The sequence below is a fragment of the Brachyistius frenatus genome, unplaced genomic scaffold (genome assembly GCF_029030835.1).
Source record: "Brachyistius frenatus isolate BFR_SWC_R1_liver_20210118 unplaced genomic scaffold, ASM2903083v1 Contig_41, whole genome shotgun sequence".
NCBI lineage: Eukaryota > Metazoa > Chordata > Actinopteri > Embiotocidae > Brachyistius > Brachyistius frenatus.
Genome location: NW_027210640.1, coordinates 892,380 through 912,837, shown reverse-complemented (window position 1 = coordinate 912,837; position 20,458 = coordinate 892,380). Strand labels below are relative to the sequence as shown.

The 20,458-nt window shown below is 38.0% G+C and overlaps 1 protein-coding gene across 1 annotated transcript; it reads left to right on the top strand.

The window, feature by feature from the left end:
• The first annotated feature begins 362 nt into the window (after positions 1–362).
• mfsd8l1 (major facilitator superfamily domain containing 8-like 1) lies at positions 363–19,282 on the top strand. The gene is made up of 12 exons (XM_069702260.1): positions 363–715; positions 2,820–3,005; positions 3,175–3,237; positions 3,665–3,784; positions 3,940–4,019; positions 4,130–4,466; positions 5,265–5,338; positions 5,591–5,804; positions 6,140–6,262; positions 6,415–6,545; positions 7,688–7,774; positions 19,096–19,282. The coding sequence occupies exons 1-11, from the start codon at positions 616–618 to the stop codon at positions 7,766–7,768; spliced, it is 1,509 nt and encodes a 502-aa protein (XP_069558361.1). The 5' UTR covers positions 363–615; the 3' UTR covers positions 7,769–7,774; positions 19,096–19,282.
• Positions 19,283–20,458: the final 1,176 nt, after the last annotated feature.

The following is a 20,458-nucleotide window of genomic DNA, read 5'->3' as shown; positions in this document are numbered from 1 at the left end:
TGCAAAATAAACTCATAGTTCTGCTATAATTACTGGAGCAGGCACACACTGTATGTTTTGGCATTGCTTCTGGACTTCAAATAGCCTAAGCCTCTTCACTTAAACTCAAAATAATACAGGCTTTTACAGCGGCTTGTGCAAAATGACATTATTATGAAACAACTGTGCCTCAAAGAGCACGTATAATCTGACGTGTACGTCCCTTTTTTTTACGGATTGGTGGGGGAAGAGGGGGGGGGGGGGCTCAGTGTCTGAGCCTGCCCAGCCTCTCTCATTAGACCACCGGCAGTGATGTAGGCGGGTTTAAACTGCGCAGGAGCGCACAGCTGCGTCTGATAGCTCGAGCTGCGACATGCAAACAGCGTTGCCAGCTCGTTTTAAAAAAAATTATTATTAAGGTGCACCATTTTCAGTAAACTGGTGCCATGCACACTCACTATTGAGCCGGGCAGAACAATATGCATTCCTAATTGAACATATTTCGCGCTGTCTGCTGAGAGACTTGGCATTTCCCTGCTGTAATTGAAGGCATTGCACTCGGGATTATGTCAGCTCGTGTTTCGTAGAGACACAAGAATGGAAATGTATTTTGAAGAATAATTAGGCAAAGAATAGATGGAAAGTTGTCGCAGCTGGACAGAGATGGATAATCGACGGAAGAAACTCACATTCTTAACTATTGGACTCATCTTTATTCTAAGCGGTGTGGAATATGGTAAGATTTGTTTGGTTATTTGACAGTCCTAGAAAATGACTCAAACATCATCAGATTAAGATCAGAATTAAATTACTTCCCGTAAACTCAAATATTTTAATTCTTGGGACTAGTAAGATATTTCATTTAGTGAACAGATATTGTAGATGAAGTAGTCTAATTGTGAACGTCAAAATCAAGCTTTTGGTGGTTATTTTTTTGTCATACAGGACGAATATTGCCAAATTGAATGAATTTTACATTTGATTGACAAACTTGTGAGTTAGTTACTGACTTGTGACCCATACAGCGTGTGATTGGTGGGTTGGATTGATGAATGTTGAAGGCTGTTATCATGTCTTGCATTTTTTTACTCAGGATTCTTTTTGTGCAGCCTTCAACGTGGAAAAAAAGCTGTGTAACTCAACATCGTGTTACAATTACTGACTGAAAAATGTAATTTAAACTACTATCTGATGGAAAAAAGACAGGACAGAAACTATCTGTGGGTTGTTAAACCTCACTCCAACAAAATAACATCACTTCAATCATGCTGTAAAAGGTCATGTGTTAACAAACTGAATTCTAATTCACACATCAGCAACTCTGCTTTAGAAATATGTACATATGTCACTACACTGCAACCCAAATAATAAATAGGTAAAATAGGTTTATTTGAAATTTTGAGGGTTTGATGCAATTCTGTGGAACATTTTAAGAAAGAATAAAATACAACAATATCACTAACCAAACTACTTAAAACTTTTCAATAAATTACAATCAAAATGGGGCCTAATCAGGAAATCTGAGTGAGAACAAGAAAGATTTCAGTCTCGATTTAAAAACTGGAGCTGCTACTGACAAAAGCCCATTCGACCTTATGAGTCAGTCTGGATAAGTCTGTAAAAGACCAACCCAAAAGAGCTATATACAAGATTTATAGGAGTGCAACAGGTCAGATAGATAAACTGGAGCTGCTCCATTTAATCCCTTGTACACAAGAGATAAAAATTACTAAATTAAATTATGCCTAAACAGGGAGTCAACGTGAGGATTCTAGGAAAGGAGGAATGTGCTCACACTTGCGTGCAATCGCCCAACCTTGAAAGTAATAAATAAGTGATTCTCTCAAGGTACACTGGGACAGAACCACTAGCTAGACCACTATATAATTGTTAATATACATGGCCCAGTTGCACCAAAATCCTGTTTAAAGAGACCGCATTGAATCGCATCTGAGTTGTCCTTTTCAGTTAATCAACATCTTTTATAACATGTCATCTCATGAAAACATGGATCAGGCTGTCCTTTCTCTGTCCTTTTGAGGAGAAAGAGACACCACTGCAGCTAAAGTTCAACTTCATTGTCTTCAAGCAGCTCTCTGTTTCCTGATTGTTTGATTCAAAAGTTGCACCAAGAATCAATTAATCAGATCTTACTTGTATAGCACTGTTCATACAAACACAATGTGACATTAATTTTGAATTTAAATTTTCAATATAACAATACCACTTAAGCGTCCTCCTCCTTCCCTATCCATCCGTGTGCAAAGTCCTAGATAAGTCTGTAATGAGGAAACACCAGAGAAAAGATTAAAATGAAATACATGTATACTAAAACAGACAAAAAGGAATTTACAAAGTTGTAGAACAGACTCCAGAAGCCATAACAGTGCAGCAGAGGTGATTATACTTATGAAAAGGCAGAAGTCCAACACAGCAGTTTAAATAATTGTAAAGATCTGACGACTCACGATCACTGGGTTAGATGGTGTGCATTCAACATATTTACAATAGACAAACTTCACTTCATAGTGTTGTGTATTCAGGTTGAACATGTCCGGCTTCTGTATTCAGATTTGTACTTTTAAGACAATTTCTTGGCCTAAGAATCCGTACCTAATACATGTGACTTGTTATTTGCTCGCCAGCTGTTATGGTGTTCGTTACTCTGCTGACAGGCTATAAGGTTGTTTACAAAAAGCACATGCAGTATTGTGGCGAATTTTGTTTGAGTTAGACATTAAGCTGTTTTCCAAGAAGTTACTCAAGGATGGTGTTTCAGAAAATGAAGAGTAATTCAGAAATAAGGTACAAGCTAAATCCTGTCACTGGTGTCTCCTCAGCGGTGATCCTACCCACAATATGGAGGTACTTGCAGACTTTAGATGCGGCGCCTTACTTCCTGGGTCTGACCCTGTCAGCCTTCAGTCTGAGTGGCTTGCTGTCAGGACCGTTGTTTGGCTTGTGGTCCGACAGAACACTCACCACGAAGAAGATCATCCTGTTTTCCAACCTTTTTGAGATAGTTGGTGAGTCCACACTTCTCGCATGTTTTCTTATAGCCATTGCTCTTGCCCACAAATAGGATTTTTATTAGCTTGAACCTTTACCCGAATGTCTTGTCTAAATCACCATTTACAGTAAAATCACTATCAATGTTGTATATTATAACCTTATTTTTTATTTTTTACTGTCCAGGTAATTTAATGTACTTCATGGGCTACTCCAAGTGGCTCTTGGTGTCAAGCAGATTGGTAGCAGGTGAGTCAGCAATCATTTTTCAGATTGGATCCCGATACAATACATTTGTCATACAGAGGAGCTTGACAAGATTACGATATTCTCCGTATGTGAAAAATAAATTTACGTTTTGGAACCCTTTAGTTAACCAAAAAAACTGATAAAGAATGATATTTTTAGGATTAGAATAAGTGTGTGAATCAACAAACCTCTTTAAAAGCTTTTTTTCAAGATACAACCCTATTCTTTATTATAGTTCCTAACAGCACCCATAAATCTGCAGATTTTAGGTTCACCGGTAATGTTTTGTAATTCAACTTTTACTTGTGTTATTATGTTAGTTTAATGACAGTCGTGTATGTTTTATGGACATGGTATACAATATACTCTGAATTTGTATCCTCTGCAAAGCTGCAGGTTTTACATACTCATGAAGTATATTTTTCAGGCATTGGTGCAGGCTCTGGCTCTTCCATCTTTGGCCTCCTGACCAGAATCTCTGCCCCAGAGGACCGGGCCACTGTATTTGCTGCTGTCATGGCATGTCGACAAGTTGGCCTTCTGATTGGTCCGTGCTCCTCTGCTTTCTGACGACAAATACCAAAGATCATGATCATTTGCATTTTTTTTTTTTTTTTTTAAATCTTTTTGGTCAATCAAACTGCTTACTTACCCAGATATTGTAGCCAGGTTTCACGGGTTAACATACATGTTTTTACACAGGTCCAGCATTTAACATCTTTCTGAGGCTGTGTGATTTCCACATGGGTCCTTTTGCAGTCAATAAATACACTGCACCTGGGGTAAGGCTCAGAACGTATCAGTGTGCACAGTAAGAAGATGTTTCAGCTTTGTGATACATCCTTTGTCCCACCAAAGAAAGGCCGTAACGCTCTTCTTCTGCCCCTTACAGTTGTTTATGTGTCTGCTGTGGATTCTCCTTCAACTGGCGGTGGGCTTCATGTACTGGGACCTACCACCCCTGGAGAAGGGGAAGGCCAATGGTCGTTTGAGAAGCAAAGACGGGGAGGAGGAGAATAAACAAGGCCTTGGCATGGAGATTGAAGAAGAGAGTGATGAAGAAGAAAAGCCACTGATGGGGTCCGAGGAGCTGATGGGGTCCTACGGGTCATTGGTGACATCCAGTTCACCCGGAAACCGTGCTTCCAACCCCACGCTGGATCATATTTCTCCACTTCCCTCTCCTGCGACACCAACACCCCTGCAGAAGAAGTCCAACATATTCCGAGGTGGGTGGTTGACACTATCTGTGCGAGATGGCGCTCAGGGTTGGGTGTATTTCCTGTTTACACAACTTCAGTTAGCTCAATATGTCTTTTTTCCTCTTCAAGAATTAAAATAGTTTGTTGACAAGTTTTAGCTCCTTTCAAATTTCAAATTTTCCAATGCATGCTGTACATTTTTTGTATTTCCTTACCATGCAAGAAAGCCGTCAGCCTAGTATTAGGCCTTGAACACGCTAACTGCGTGTCGTGTGCATTATCTGTTGCTGCGCGGCGCCATTTGATATCGGCGTCCATATTAAGGTATTAGAAAAGCCTCACTGCCTGCTGAGTCGCGCGTCTCATCTGCGTTTCACGCCTCACGTGTGCGGTGCGACATTTATAAAATAGAACCGAGGCCTATTTTGCCCGCGTGCTGCAGAAACACAGAGTAGGCTGTAATTCTATCATGGCCATTCTTTACCGGCGTGAGGGGAAGTATTTCCTCCACTTTGGGAGGGGCCAGGCCAGGCAGCTATTGGTTTTTGTAAAAAAAAAAAAAGAAAAAAAAAAGTATATTCAGTTTTATAAAAAGTAGCATGATTTGCCAAGTTATGAGCTGTAAAGTACACGCTCCAGAACATTTTTTAAAACTGCTCAAGTATCCATATTCCAAGTAGCACTGGGAGGAATCATTTAATCTTTTTGTAACATACAGGTGCAAAATGGTGGACGTTTACATATCGCTCTCACTTTTTCTCTTTTCTCTTTTCTCTTTTTCTCTGCTTTGAACTTGCTGCTGATCTCTGACACTCGTTGTACCAGAGTTTATAAGAGAGGAGGTGGTCGTGCTGCTGGCTGCTCAGTTCATCACCCTCTTCAATCAGACAGCGCTGGAGGTGCCCAAAAACATGCACATACAAATAGATATCATGGGACTGAATAACAAAACAAGTTTGCGTCATATTTCTTTAGTTAGGCATCACTTTTCCTTCAACATGTGAAGTAATGCACCTATTTTCAAGAGATTGATAGTTATTTCGAAATAAACCTGAAACTGGTGAAACCATACTGGAAAAGGAATTGTAGGACCCACCAGCAGACATTTTAACCCACTATGACTTGTTCATTTTCAACCTGTCTCCCGTCAGACCATTGTGACTCCGCTGACCCAGAAATATTTCGGCTTTGATGAGCTGGAGAACAGCCTGATGTACTTTCTCGGCGGTATTGTGATGATTTCTGGCTTCCTGTTTGTGCGCTGGCTGAGCCGCCACGTTATGGAGCGGGTGATCCTCGTCATTGGTCTGATCATCTGCATCATCTCCTGTATCTGGTGCCTCATCTTCGTTGCCAACCCGATAGGTCAGAGAATTTGAATGACATTTTTTCGTTGCACCACCATATCATCACTAACAGTAACTGATGTTGCCAGACAGTCCATCCCTGATCTCACACTGAGACACACCTTGAGTTCAGGAAGTGAGTTATTTACAACGGTATACTAATATGACTTTTATGCCCTGTTTATAAAGCAGGTTAACCGTTATCTGAATTTTTCCAACCAAACATCTTTAAATCTGGATAAAAATATTTGATGGATATATAACGGATATAGGCATCCTCAGAAAATGCCAGTGTAGTGCTTATTAACTCAGTATTTTCTCCTGTTTTCTTCTGTTTCCCTCTGTTTTCTGTAGGTAGTTTCTCATGGCAGCTGACCCAGTTCATCATTGGGGTATTTCTGCAGGTTCTGGGTTTGCCATTTGTAAATGTAGCCCAGATTTCCCTCTTCTCCAAAGTTACTGCGGAGAAAACACAAGGTGAGAAACAACCCCATCTAGTGGGCCAGCAAAGGCATTACGTGCTGGATGTCATTTGATTCCGTTTGATTCATAACTTCAAAGAGGAAATCTTTCACCCTGTGGTGTTTTGTGTGTTGGGTTCTTCTGTCTGTCTCTCGTCTGCACTGCAGGCTTCAGTCAGGGAGTGCGTCGCTCAGTGGGGGGCCTGGCCACCATCCTGGGCCCTCTGTGGGCAGGAAGTCATACCGACAACGTGTATATTATGATGGGGGTGATGTTAGCACTGCTGGCACTGTTAACGGTAGGCAAATAGAAATGTCATTTTGTCTGTGGTTGAGTGAATGGAGATGGACCCATGGTAATACAACCACACGGACGCTGTTGCTGTGTGCAATTTCAACCCAGTGTAACCGAGTTGAACCTCCATTAACTACCAGGGCAAAACCCAGCTTTATTAACGACTTGAATTAAACACATTCAAGGAAATCTGACATTTTTATTTTACTTCGAAAAAGTATTTTATGGTACATTTTGCTGATTACTGAATATCCAGTTCCCTTCAGTATCTCCATAAATGTAAAATGAGTGTATAAAAGAACACTTATTTTTTTTTTATTTGGCTCCTTATTTGTGCCATTTAACTTTTCCTAAGTTTCCCTCCCTTGTAGTTTACCAATTTTCATTTATGAGGTATGAGTAATGGGACCTGCTGAGAACATAATGATTCGTCACCCCACCCGCCATGCTGCTTAGATGAATAAAAGTAGCCCATGCTCTTTGATTTGCCCCCATTTCTAAAACCTCAGCACTTCCAGTGTTTAAAATTGGGCTCCATTATTTGTGTAATGTGTACAGCTGATTTCTGTTCCAAGTAAAAATTGCCATGTGAGTGTTTTCTTAGCAGCGAGAAACTAATTAGAACAAATGAGAAACAAATAAACCACACAAAAGGGTTGAAAGCTCGGAAAAGAAGATGCAAGTTGACATCTATAGCCAGCAGCTCCTCTTGGATTAGGAAACAAACAAGCATAACAAAATGCTCGTAATGAAGCATGGGCGCACCAGAGCACAACAATCAAATGTTTCCTCAGTTTGTCAGTGACAAAGAAGAAAACCAAACCTGGGTATTTGCCTGTCAGAGAAGCACTTCTAAACAAATCAAAGGAAGTCCACATTGCACTTCTTTCATGACTTTTCATGACTTTTTGGATATACAAATTATTCATATTAATGTTTTTAAACAGTTTTTATATTTGTGATGGTTTTCAGTGTCACATCCATCAGTGACAGCAACCTGGCAGTCCAACAGAAACTTATGGAAAATAAACAATTAACCGAAAATGTAGGAATGTAGGAGAGAATCCAGCATTAATTTGTGTTATGTAGTAGCACACTTTATATTTTATATTAATGCCGATTAAATACTATCTACATCTACCACAGATGATGTTGGCATTCTCATACAACCGGCTGGTAGAACCTGCTGTGGAGGAGCAAACGGACAGTTCGATGCAGCAAAAGTGATTGGAGGTACAGTATTTTTAATATATATATATTTTTTTATCTATGTAGAATTTCTTCTCAACACAATCATTTGCTCTGCACGTATTTAAATACCACTACCACATGTCATTTCAACACTGATGTTTTCATGTGATTCGATCATTCTAATTTAGTCATTTTATCGTCCACTAAATGTTTTGAATGTTAACATTGATGTTTTGATGTGGTTGTCTCTTCACTTTTATTACTTTATTCGCTCACTGGTCTGTTTTTTGTCATTGCTGTGTATAGGGACCGTGTTGCTGGTAATTTTGCACTTTAAATAAATTCATTGACCGGCTGATCGATCAGTCAACTGATTGATTGATTGATTGATTGATTGTACCCTTTTCGTACAACACGGGTGCTGTCCTTGTATAAATGTAAAATATTGACAACTAACATTTCCAATGCAATGAAATAATTGTGTTGCTCTAACTATGTTATATGCCCATGGTTCCTTAATTTGAGGAACTTATTTTCACCAGTTTTAAGCAAGTGGGCCAGAAAGTCCAAAGCAGCCCGTCTTCTTACGTCGCATCTTATCCTTTTCTCTCTTTGTCTGTCACAGCAGCACAGTGGAGGGTCCCTGTCCTGCTCCTTCAGTCCCTCCACAGCCTCACTTTCTGCATTGGGACCAGAATGTAGGGCCGCACACGCACATCAACACCATCTCATTGTGTAAAACTTGGACTTGTCAGTTCTCTGTGCTGAGGCTGATCAGGGGACCGACACTGCGTGTATGTTGAGTATATTTCCCATGGAAATATAAGATCGTGCTGACAATGCATGAACAAATGTTGGACGAACATCTTCGTTACCCACAGGGTGGATTGCACACTCTACCTGTGTTTCAGCACACGCGGCATAACACTTGACCGGTAAATAAATGAATATGCCAAATATTTGAGGATTTAGCTGACTTCTGTCCCGCTGCTGTCGGAGAATAAATTAAATGCTTTGCGTTGATGCTCAATAACTCGTCCGCTTTCAAAACAAGACATTCAAAGTATCTTAAAGTGTTTGTATATATTTGCTTAATTGAATTTTGACAGATACAAAACCAGACTTTTAAATAAAATACTCGTGTTTTAACAAATTTTGATTAAATATATTTTCATTCCACTTCTTCATTCACATTTATTACCTGTGGATTTCAAATTTGGAATTTTTATCCCTGAACATATCAAAATATTTGAAAAGAACTCATTTAATTGTTTTATTTACTTTTAATTATTTAATCATTTAAAGGTTGAAATATGTGTTTTGGAAATTAATATTTTCACAGTGGGCTCTATTGAATCAGTTTGAATCTATTGAATCCCTCTGAATAGAAGAACTGCTAAAACTTACACAAAGTACTGAGTCTGTGAGTTTGTTCAGAAAAGGTCTATTCAACCTCACAGTGTTAACATTAATGTCAAATTCCAAATACGTTTTAGTTGAAAATATTTTTTTTTGTGTAAAAATAGTCACCTTTTAAGATATTACATTTTGCCGCTCTGTAATTCATTCGGAAAAATGTATTCTACAAGTATTGAAATTTGGTGAAAAACATTTATTTCTGTCAAACCCGAACTGAAAGTGGCTGTTAAGAATTTGTAATTGGCCTTGAATATCATTGTGAACAATAAAACATTTCCTGTTTTAAAAAGAGGTGATGTACACAGTTCTAGTTTTCTGATGCAGATGTAATACATATTTTAACACTTTTTCACAGATACAAAACCAGGCTTTAAGTAAAATACTCAAATGTTTTAGCAAATTTTCACTGCGACTCAAATGTTTAAATTTGATTTACTTGTAATTCTTTTTTTTTTTCCTCCCTGAACAAATCAAAATATTTGCAAAGATGTTATGTTTAAATTTGATTTACTTTTAATTATTTAATTATTGAATTATGTTCTTTGGAAATTAATACTTTCACAGTGGCCTCTATTGAATCAGTGTGCAGGGTCCCTCCGAGTAGAAGAACTGCTAAAACTAACACAAAAGAACTGAGTCTGTGTGGGAAATTTCATCACTTTGGTGAACAGTCTTTAAGGAATTAGAAATATATATATATATATATATATATATATATATATTTACAAATATATTTATACATTTTTTTTTTTTAGAGTTAATATGGAAACATTTTAAAATGGGCCTAATACATTTTGCCACTGTATCATGCATCTGAAAATAAATTCTACAAGTATTGAAATTTCATGAAAAACATTGATTTCCGTCAAATCTGAATTGAAGGTGTCTAAAATGTCTAATCTGCCTTGCGTATCTTTCAGTGAACAATGGGACATTTCCAGCTTTAAAAAGAGCAGTGAAGTACAAACTTCCAGTTGTTTGATGCAGATGTAATACATATTTTCAACACTCGTGGGCGCCAGTAGTCTTTGTTCCTCACTACTGCTGAGCTCGGTGTTTGGTATGCATCTCGGCTACCAAGTGCACTGTTACAAAAACATTTGGCGAAAATGTATTCACAGTTTTTATGTTTTAGGACAGAACACGCATATCTCAAAAATGTTCTTTTACAAAAGGTTTTATGTTGTATTTATTGATCATTTGTTCAGGTTTTATTCTCACAAACAACAAGAGATATGTTATGAACTGGGACTTGTTTCTTGTTTATCATGCATTTATTTAAAGGATATTTTTTGGATGTCTAATATGTATCTGGATTTTTTTTTTTCATCTTTTCCCTGTGAATTATTAACTTCAATCTACACGTCACTGGTTTGTGTTTCATTATTCTCTCAAGAAGCAACGAGTGTGTGTTTGTGTGTGTGCAACGTAATTATGGGAGTTGCTCAAAAAATACGGCTGTTATAATACAGTATTTATAGGGAATTCAATTATAATAATGCACAAATATGTTGTAGTTTGAATTTCATATAATTGGTAGGTTACATGTTATCCCCTTGGAGGCCTACAAATTGAAACGAAAAAGAACAAATAATTTAACCTCCAAGACATTTATCAGAAATGTATTTAAATGTAGTCAGCCAGCTACAATAAAAAAAAAATCATCCTTTTCCATGATATTTATTTTAAAACATTATTTTAGATTTTTTTTAATTATTGTTATTTTTAATTAGTATTTAATCATTTTATATATTGTAATAATGTATTTATTAATTGTTTTATGTATTCAATTTTTTAGTAAACACTTTAATTTCTAAGAGATTTTACAAAAATTATGGAATCTTATTTGATGTGTTGCACTGGGGTCAGCTCAGTCTACATCTGCAGTTCTAATTTATCATGTTTATTCATTTGCTTGATAAAATACTACGTGCAATTCTAATGTGGTAAATTGTGTATTAGTGAAATTCAAATAGTAGTAATATTCAAATAGAATTTAACATTTTCACATTTTAATTTTATATGAACAACAACAGAAAGTAATGATACATTTAAAATAATAATATATATATATATATATATATATATATATATATATATATATATATATATATAAGGGACAAAGTTTGGATAACAGGATCATAACAAGCTAAATGGAAAACCGTCCCTCTTACCACAACATTTAATCTATAATTAAACAATAGTTTTACCTGAACTAATTAATTTTTACTCATTTTTAATAGATTTTAAAATTAAGCATGTTCAATTATATTGTAAATAATAAAAATATATATATAAAAAAATGCTTACATTTAGGTAACATTTTTTGGAATTGACAATGACAAAGTACAAATAAATATTTTCTTTACAAAAAAGGCCCACATTAAAAACATGAACATGCACTGCTAAAATATGTTCTTTTGTTTAATTTTTTCCACATTATTAGCAACGTTATAGCACGTGATACCGAATGTTTTATTAAATGAATAGAAAAGTCAACATTAGCCACGTTTGCTTGTTGAAATGCTAATTTAATAAGACATATTTGCGACTATATTTCAAAATAGAATGTTGCACTTCATGTGAAAAAAAATAATTCAACATTTAGCTGGTGATAATAGTTTATAATTATTCATATGCAAAAAAAAAATGCATCACCCGTTAAAGAAATTCAGGTACATAAACTGACAACAAATATTTTTCCTTTTCCATTATAGACCTTTAAAACACATTTTAAACAAGAACATTTTTGAAGCCGCAAGTCGTAGACACCACTTGGGGTCGCTGTATCCTTGACAACACGGAACCACAAACGATCGTGACGCCACGTCGTCTGCCCGATGACGAGGTGGCGAGGGGGCGTGGCCTCCGCTGTGAACTCTAGTTGAACCCGTTTTGCTGTCGGGCGGGGCAGGCTCAGAAACGTTACGACACAGCGCCAGAAACGGAGATATTTTGGGTTTATGCTTCTTTTTTTTCTTTTTTTTTTCCAACTTAACTGGGTCCCCTTCACCCATCAAACACACACTCCCCAAGCACAGTCGGCCTGCAGCGGCAGTCTGACCGAACAGCGACCCTGCATATCGGGGTCAGAAGGGTAGAACACGTCATGTGTCGTATCAACAATTGTCGGAGTACATTTGGTCGACTCGCTCCTCCTCCTTCCTCACCAATCACAGGGATATGTTATGAGGCACTGCCAAATTCAACAATGATAATAGACGTGAACTTTTGGTGAACTGTCGAACCTCGACGAAAGAGGGCAACGAGGGCAAATGCAGTTTAGTAGGACATCAACATTTGTTGTTGGTTTTCTTCGATCTCATTCCCTGGGCTTGATTACTGATTGACCCGCACGATAGGCGTCGGGATGATGCAGCCTGACTCTAAAGCCCGTGGGGCATTGAAGCTTAGCTTAACCCTCGTGTTGTCCTCGGGTCAAAATGACCCGCAGCTGTGTTCAACCGAGGTCTATTTTATTTCTATATTTTTTTTTTAATATTTTTTGGGATCATTGGTCATCATTCTTTAAAGAAACCCTCACAGCCTCCTCATCACCAATGATCCCCAAAAAATATGAAAATAAAATAGAATTTGGTTGAACACAGCTGTGGGTCATTTTGACCCGAGGACAACACGAGGGCTAACATCCATATTTTACACGCGAGTGTGGACAAAGCCACACAGCATCAGCACCACTTTTCCCGCATATTTCCTTTTTCTTGTCCTTTCATGTGAACTTTACAAAACCTTTTCCCCGTTCATGGGACAACTTTGAGAATAACGCCTTCGACGTGATTTGAAGACTTTCATGAAGCTTGTCGAGATGAGTAATAAATAGATGGAAGTGCTCTCAAGCTCGAATTTAGGGTTTTTTTTTTTTTAGTTGCCAAGCGCATTAAATATTTACTTGGTGCACAGGTTTTACGGATTCTTAATGTTTGTGCAAAAACTGTTCATAGCCACAGTCAAATCAAAGTGGCGGCACCGACAGAAACCTGTGAAAGTCTCTTGAGTGTCCCTGCAGGGATAGCGCTAGAATCCCGTGTTAATAATACATGTGTCCCTCTGAAGAGGTGCGACTGCGAACGCAGGAGGGTTATGGAAAAAAATGGGAGAAGCGGAGTGCTTTAGTTATTGTATCGCGGAGAAAAAGGGCACGCACTTTGACCGAAGGTCTTCTGAAACACAGGGATACAAGACAATCTCACGCTGAAGTTGGACTTTAGTCTAGTTTGTTTAGTTGAAAAGGTTGTGTTGACCGTTTTGTTTGGTTGCTGTAAGAAATTGCAGAAAATTGAGCTTCATTTCTGTCACCCAGGGCAGTGTGACGGGCAGAGTTTCACTTTTGCATGGGTCCTATCGGAAGAGCACGATTGTGTAATGTTTCTTCTGACTGAATGAATAATTAAGTCTGTGTAGCTTGCATCGCCGGGGCACCGTGGGCTGTGTTGTGAAAGCCAGCCAGCTGCTGCTGCACTGACTTCTGTTTGGCCAAATGGGTCACGCTTCAGTCATCGCCACGACTGGAAGTTTTACTCTAACAACCTTCTCCAACGTCTCTTTGATCTGAAAACATCATACACTTACCTTGGATTTGAAAATTCCAGTGGTCTTGTTGACCTTTGACATCACACTCATCCTGACCTGTGGTTGATGAGAGGAGAGCACCACATAAGGGATTAAGAACATTTATGTGCACCTTTTCAGAGTCTTTCATTTGGCCAGTTTTTAGACTCCATAAAAAAGAATACTAATTCTAGTTTATCATTGCCGAGCTCTGCTCCTTTCTTCCGTTTCAATGCACTTCATTGAATCTTGAGTCCTCAATTACTCACATATTTTAGTTGTAGATTCATTTAGACAGGTCTGCTGTGCATGCACATAAATATTGAGAGAGACACCGGTGCATGGAGCTATAAAGAGAATTTTCTGGCAAAGCACCGAGGGCCAGAAATGAAGAAACAAGGTAAGAGCAAGAACAGCAAGAACATTTGCATTTCTCGCAATCTTTAGCTTTAATTCCATTTTGAAAAAGGTGACTTTATTTCTTGAAAAATGTGGTTATCATCTGTTTCGAAGTCTCGAATTCTCCCCATTCTTATTTCAAAATTTGTCTCAGTCCCGTGTCACTTTTTAATTGTGCGCTCACCGCGAGTGCCCCACACTCGCACCCACCCAACCACCTACCTCCGCCCTCATGTGTCCCCTCTGCTCTCAGAAGAGAGATTACAAGCCCATCTGTATCACCCGAGCCAGGCCACGCTAAGCCGATGGGAGCTGTGCTCAGCAAGGCACTGCCGCAATTGTTAACCCTGATTAACTTGATGTGGTGTTCAGTAGAGGGAACAGTGTGAAAATCAAGCCAGTGCCGTGACCCAGTGCCCTGCCGCTGAACCGAGGGGGAATTGGGCAAACTTGGGTAGGGTGGACAAGAACTGGAGCCAGGAGAATTCCCCCCCCCCCCCCCCCCCCACCCCCCAAAAAAAAAAAAAAATAGAGACACAGTGATGGCATCGAGATTAAAAGTAGCTAGAGGCCTCTACCAGATATTTCAGGAGGCAGAGATATGTGCACATATATCTTTCACTGTTTTAGTGCAGTTGGGTGTCAGTTGCAATATAGACCCCAGCAGTAAACCATAAATTGGTATGACTCACTGTGCCCCCTTGGTGGACTTCTGTAGAGCCTCTGGGTGCAACAGAGGACATTAATGATTCAGCTGTAACTACTACTGTGAGATTATCATTACAGAGAGAAGACAGTGTAGATGTTGTTGAATAGCATGAACTGGAGCATAGTTTAAAAACGGAAATGCATACAGTAGTTAGTCCCCTTTCTCCATATATTAAGATTTCCCCCATGTCTTATACCCAAGGCACAACAAACTTAAATGTATTCTGCTTTGACTTTTAAAGTGGTAACAAATTCAGATGCAGCCTTCTGTTGTAAAACAGTACCATTGTCATACCTTATTTACTGTTACATATTTGTGTATGGAGTGTTAAATAATTAAATACAATCAAATCCCTTGTCAGATGATATTCAAACTTTTTATATTAGTATGGACTTCATATAGCGCTTCTTATTTAATCATTGATGTGCCATGGATAATGCTCTTTTGTGAGCTTATCAGCTCAATAGTCTTTGGAGGATTCGTCATTAATGAGCCTGAAATTATTTGTTTACTTGCATGCACATCAACATTGTAAATCTAGTGTTGCACAAAGAAATGCACCACTGCCTATGTGGCTCAGTTTGAATGGTCGACTCGCATTCGACGGTGAAAATTCAAAGCAGGGTGAGACTGTCATTGATACATGGTTAATTAAGATCGACAAATGATTTAATAAAAAGGTGAAATCACGTCCATGAATTTAATAACTGAACGAAGCTTTACTTTGTTAGCCCATTCCTGTTTTTGTTTTTCCAAGAAAACCCCAACTTACCCATTGTTCATTTTATTTGGCATCACCACTCCCAACAGTGGGACTGGGAGTACGGAGGTTTAATTCGAAGCCGTGTTCAATGTAATCAAGTTGCATTTGCATTAATTTTAAAACTTACAAATTTACAATACATGTTGTTTTCATATATGTATGCTGGAATATTTATATGAACTCTATAAATACTATATATGTCAAAAGGATATCAAAATATACTTTCAAATAAACAACTTTTTTTTGTTTTATTGTTTAAAATGAGGTGCAAAGGATTACATTGTGGTATTGTCTACGTGGCATGATGGGGATGTTGTTATGGACTGGGCCGTTTTAAGACAATAATACTTCTTTGTGTTTGCGTTGACACCCCCAAACAAATGCGGCGATAATGACATGTTGAACTCGAACAACCTCAACAGAAACCCCCACCACCTCAGCTGCTGGCCCTTTCTCCTTTGACCTAATAATTAAACTGCTTTTGGAGTTACAAGTTGAGAAGCAGGTTTGCCAACCTGCAGTGACAAATCTCTCTCTCTGTTGATCTACTGCTTTGTGGAGGCTGCCACTGTCTTACTCGCAATGCATGGATGCTTCCTCGCTCCCTCAATTAACTCCAAAATCTTTTACTACACATTTTAACTTCATTTGTAATCAGTGATAATGAGAACAGACTTACCATAAAGTTCTGAAACGGTTTAATGAGCTGATGTTTTTTATTTTTATTTGGTGACATAAGTGTGAGACATTTTAATGAGGAACAATGTAACTCGTGGCAAGTGTGAGACGGTATCTACTGACGGTCGTTAAAAGTGAAGGAATGGCAGATTAGTTTGTTGGAGAAGACAACATGGAGACAAGTTTATGGTTAGAGTCTAACCATAAACTTGTCTCCATGTTGTCTAACCGTTAGAGGATCTTTCTCAGTCTCAAATATGAGTTCTTTGTAGCATGGGTCCTTCAGAGGCTATAGGCAACACTCCTTCATAGCATTTGGACATAATGGGACAGGCCTCTGAGTGTGAAATTTAATATTATTTGTTACAATATTTAGTGATTGTAACAAAAATGTTCAGGAAATTCAAGACAATATAGACAAAGAGTTAAAACCAAAGGAAAAGAAAACATATTTTGTGTCGTAAAGGAAGGTTGACATGACATTTAATATATATTTGAACCCAAACAAGAGCATTACTTAAAAAAAAAGCTACAATATAGAGTACATTAATTAATAGTTCTTATATCTTATTTTATAACACTTTTTTTTTTTTAAATGTGTAAGGGATAGTATGTACTAAGATGTGTTTGTTTAAATGTAATATAAGATGGTCAATTTTAACTAAAAGAAATAGCAATTCATGACAAATTGTCCATTGCTGGAGAAATTAGGATTTTTCAATATTGGTATTCAATATTAAGTACATTTTCCTCACCAAAAGTGGTTTTAAGTTCCAACTGAAACAGAACAGACGAATGCATATCCTAGCTTTTCTACCACATATTTACAAAAAGAGCATCTGTCATCTATATGAAGAATATGTTTAAAAAAAAAAAAAAAACAAAACTGGACTTTATCATGTAATATCTATGTGTTGATTTTTTTTTTTTTTTTTAGGCAACACATGTTTGGGGGGGGGGGTAATTGTATTCTAGGTATCACTGAAACATCCTGCCCTTGTACATGAGCAAAGGATTTTCAATACTTTAACTGCCGAGGATACAACTGATGTATCCTTGAAAATTCTCTGAACGAAGGACTCCTTTGTCTTCGGTAGAATTTCGAAGGATCCTAGATATCAAGAAAATCCTTCACGGGATTTGATTATGCAGCAAAATGCAGCTAACCAAGGGCGCATCCTTGAAAATCCCCCTTCTACATGCGTTTTTACTTGACAGTGTCCAGCGTTTCCTTTGAAGACTGCTACACACTTCTTTATTATATGATTTTAATATAAATGTTCTTGTATGAAAGCACTGTGGAATGGGTAATGTTTTGTGCATTTGTGTCATGTGATTTTAGACAGATTTAAACTCAATTGAATGTTTGATTGGTAAATCTGAAGTGTGGTTTCACAGTGTGGGCAATTGTATTGAGAATATAATTTTAAGAAAGAGGCCGAAGTTAAAATTTGTTGGGCACAAGTTTCTCACCCCTGTAAATTGTGGATCAAAGAACATCTAAGTCTGGATTGATGCTAATATTACAGCATCTTTTTAATTGGCTCCAAAAAATAAACACCAACTTTAAAAATCAAATAAACCTCAACATGTTGAGCTGAAGTTGCAAGGCCTGAGATCAGACTCCTTTTGACCTGCAGGCGTGATCACGCCCTGAGCTCAACAGCAAACAGTCAAGGACATATTTTTTTTCAAATTGGGAGAGCTTTACTGGAGCTGTTTTCAGAAAGGGGGTTTTGCTCAGCCTATTCTGGGTTAGGCACGGTGGACGTTAAGAGAAAAAGACAGCAGGGTGAGTGAGCAGAGGGAGAATGTGCGAGACAGAAACCAGCAAGAGGGCCGGAGGTGCCCCGCAGAAAGGAGGCTCCTGGAACATGCGAGGAGAGATCGGGGATTGAGTGCAGCCGACAGTAGCAGTTTGATTTGATTGGGCAGTGCTGTGTTGTTAAATCACTCATTAAATCCAATTAGGGGGAGGTAGAAGGAGACAGAATTGGGGGTGTGTGGGGGACGGTAGAGCTTTCGTCTTGCTGCTCCTGAGGAGAATTGCGTGCCAGGCTGAGCAGGTGACAAATTTCAGCACTGCACTTCTGACCTAGCAGTGGGACTCACCCACTCCCAGCTTTCACCTGCGACCTCTCTACCTTTGTACGGCTACAGCGAGGTGTGTGAGGTTGCTGAACGTCCAATGACGCGTCAAAGAGAAATCTGTCCGGCCAGCCTCACATGCCGAACTCACTGTCAAGCCAATTAATGTCTCATCAAATTAAAACAACAACTACCACCTCAGTGTCGCTCTCGTGTGGTGCCGAGACCCCGCGGTCACACCAGAGCACTGCCAAGACAAATGCCACGCAATTACACAGCATAACACCCTGCTGTGGCCTCTCAATAACCTCGCTCGAAACTTTGAAAAAAAAAATTAACCATGGACAAATGCTGCTAACCCTCTTGGATTTAATAATCTGTTCACAACTTCCCCCTCGCTCTCATATTTCACTTTCTTCCCAACTTAATCTCTTTCTCCAGTTTTCATGCTCTGTAATGTTTTTGTTTCAGAAATTGACTGCGATGGTTTGAGGCACAGACCAACAAGGATGGATTGTAAGACACTTTGACAACTTAGTCATTCTTTTCATGAAGTGTCATTTGGTTTGGTGATCTGCGAGTTAGGTCCTGTTCACTTGCCTGTCACAACACCGCTGCTCTAATGCATATTGTTTTTCCAACTCTTATTCCACTGTTTTTCCCTTATCTGTGATTCATGAGCCTCATCTCTGTGCTGCCTGTCCTTTCTAATCCAAATCTTCTTCTCCTTTTTCAAAGGTCTTTCAATGTCTTTTGAAGATCTGACCTCCAGACCTATGGAAAGAGCTTCCTGAATACCTGAGGTCTGCTAAACTGTCAGCTCATCTGAATCAGGGCTGAAAATGTTATTGTTTGTTGAGGCTTCCAGTAAAGTAAACATCTATCTGCAGTTTTAATGTCTTGTACTTCTTTGCATCCATAAAGATCTTTCAACTGCCTTGTTGTAGTTTTCTTTGGTTTTTGGTGTTTTGGGGTCTTTTAAATGCAATTTAAAAATTATTTTGAATATTATACTCTTAATGTATTTCTGAAAAGCAGTCTGAACTGTCCATTTCTTTTTTTTTAAATGTATTTCTATGACTATATGTAAGCACTTTGAATTTCCTTCTTTCTGAATGCTGCTATATAAATAGGCTAACCTTGCCCTGGCTTTAAAATACTTTTTTTTCTGAGTAGACCTGCTTCTATAACTGAATTACAGCTGAATTGCAGCTGTACACAGACAGAAATAGGGCTTATGGCATCAATGCAACACCTGCCATGGCCAGGGAAGGTTATCCTGTCTATAGTTAACTCTGAATGTTAGCAAGAATCTAGTAATCTGGTTATTAGTAAAGCGCAGTGGACTAGACAATTCATTGAAGTAGTTTACTGTTAATAGAATGTCTGGCAAATCTCCTTTGTAACAGGACTGCAGGATTACAGGAATACTGAAGCCACTTAAGAGACGGAAAGAAGTTTAAAGTAAACTAGACATGTCTCCATGTCTGAATAGTTTAACTTTTCTCTTAAAATATATCTAAAAATGATTTTCAGTCCTACATTTTATTTTCAGGATGGTGTGACAGCTGTTTTAAATCATTTATATATATATATATATATATTGTAATTTTTCTTGGCTAAAAAAACAAATAAACAATAAGCATTGGATAATGTAGCTATTAGTATAGCATAAACAGTAAAATAATTTCTGCTATAACCCTTTTGGTATAGATTGTAGATAAATACACAACAGCCTACAGATGGAAAGGTTATTAAAAAAAAAAAATCTTCAAATGTATTAGTATTTCCGAATTTTTCTTGCCATGTTATTATAAAACAGTTTCAAAAAGTTATTAGAGAATAATTCTTCTGTTGTCTGAGAAAGGGTCTGGGTATCATGCACACACGTTTGAATTACTTTTATTTAATTACGCTACATCTTGAACTTTTTCTCATTGGTCTAAATAATAGTGTTGGCAAAAAACATTTTTTTAAATTTTTTTATTTTTATTTATACAACAGATATGTTGGTAGTGTATTTCAAAAGAGAGGGATGCAATTGCAGTGTTTGATACCAGAAATCAATGTTTACATAACTACAGTTATTCAAAATACAATA

Bases quoted from the DNA above. Each gene is read 5' to 3' on its own strand.
- mfsd8l1 (XM_069702260.1), top strand. From the start codon at position 616: ATGGAAAGTTGTCGCAGCTGGACAGAGATGGATAATCGACGGAAGAAA. The intron at 716-2,819 runs GTAAGATTTGTT...GTGTCTCCTCAG, and splicing joins TCTAAGCGGTGTGGAATATG to CGGTGATCCTACCCACAATA. The intron at 3,238-3,664 runs GTGAGTCAGCAA...TATATTTTTCAG, and splicing joins GTCAAGCAGATTGGTAGCAG to GCATTGGTGCAGGCTCTGGC.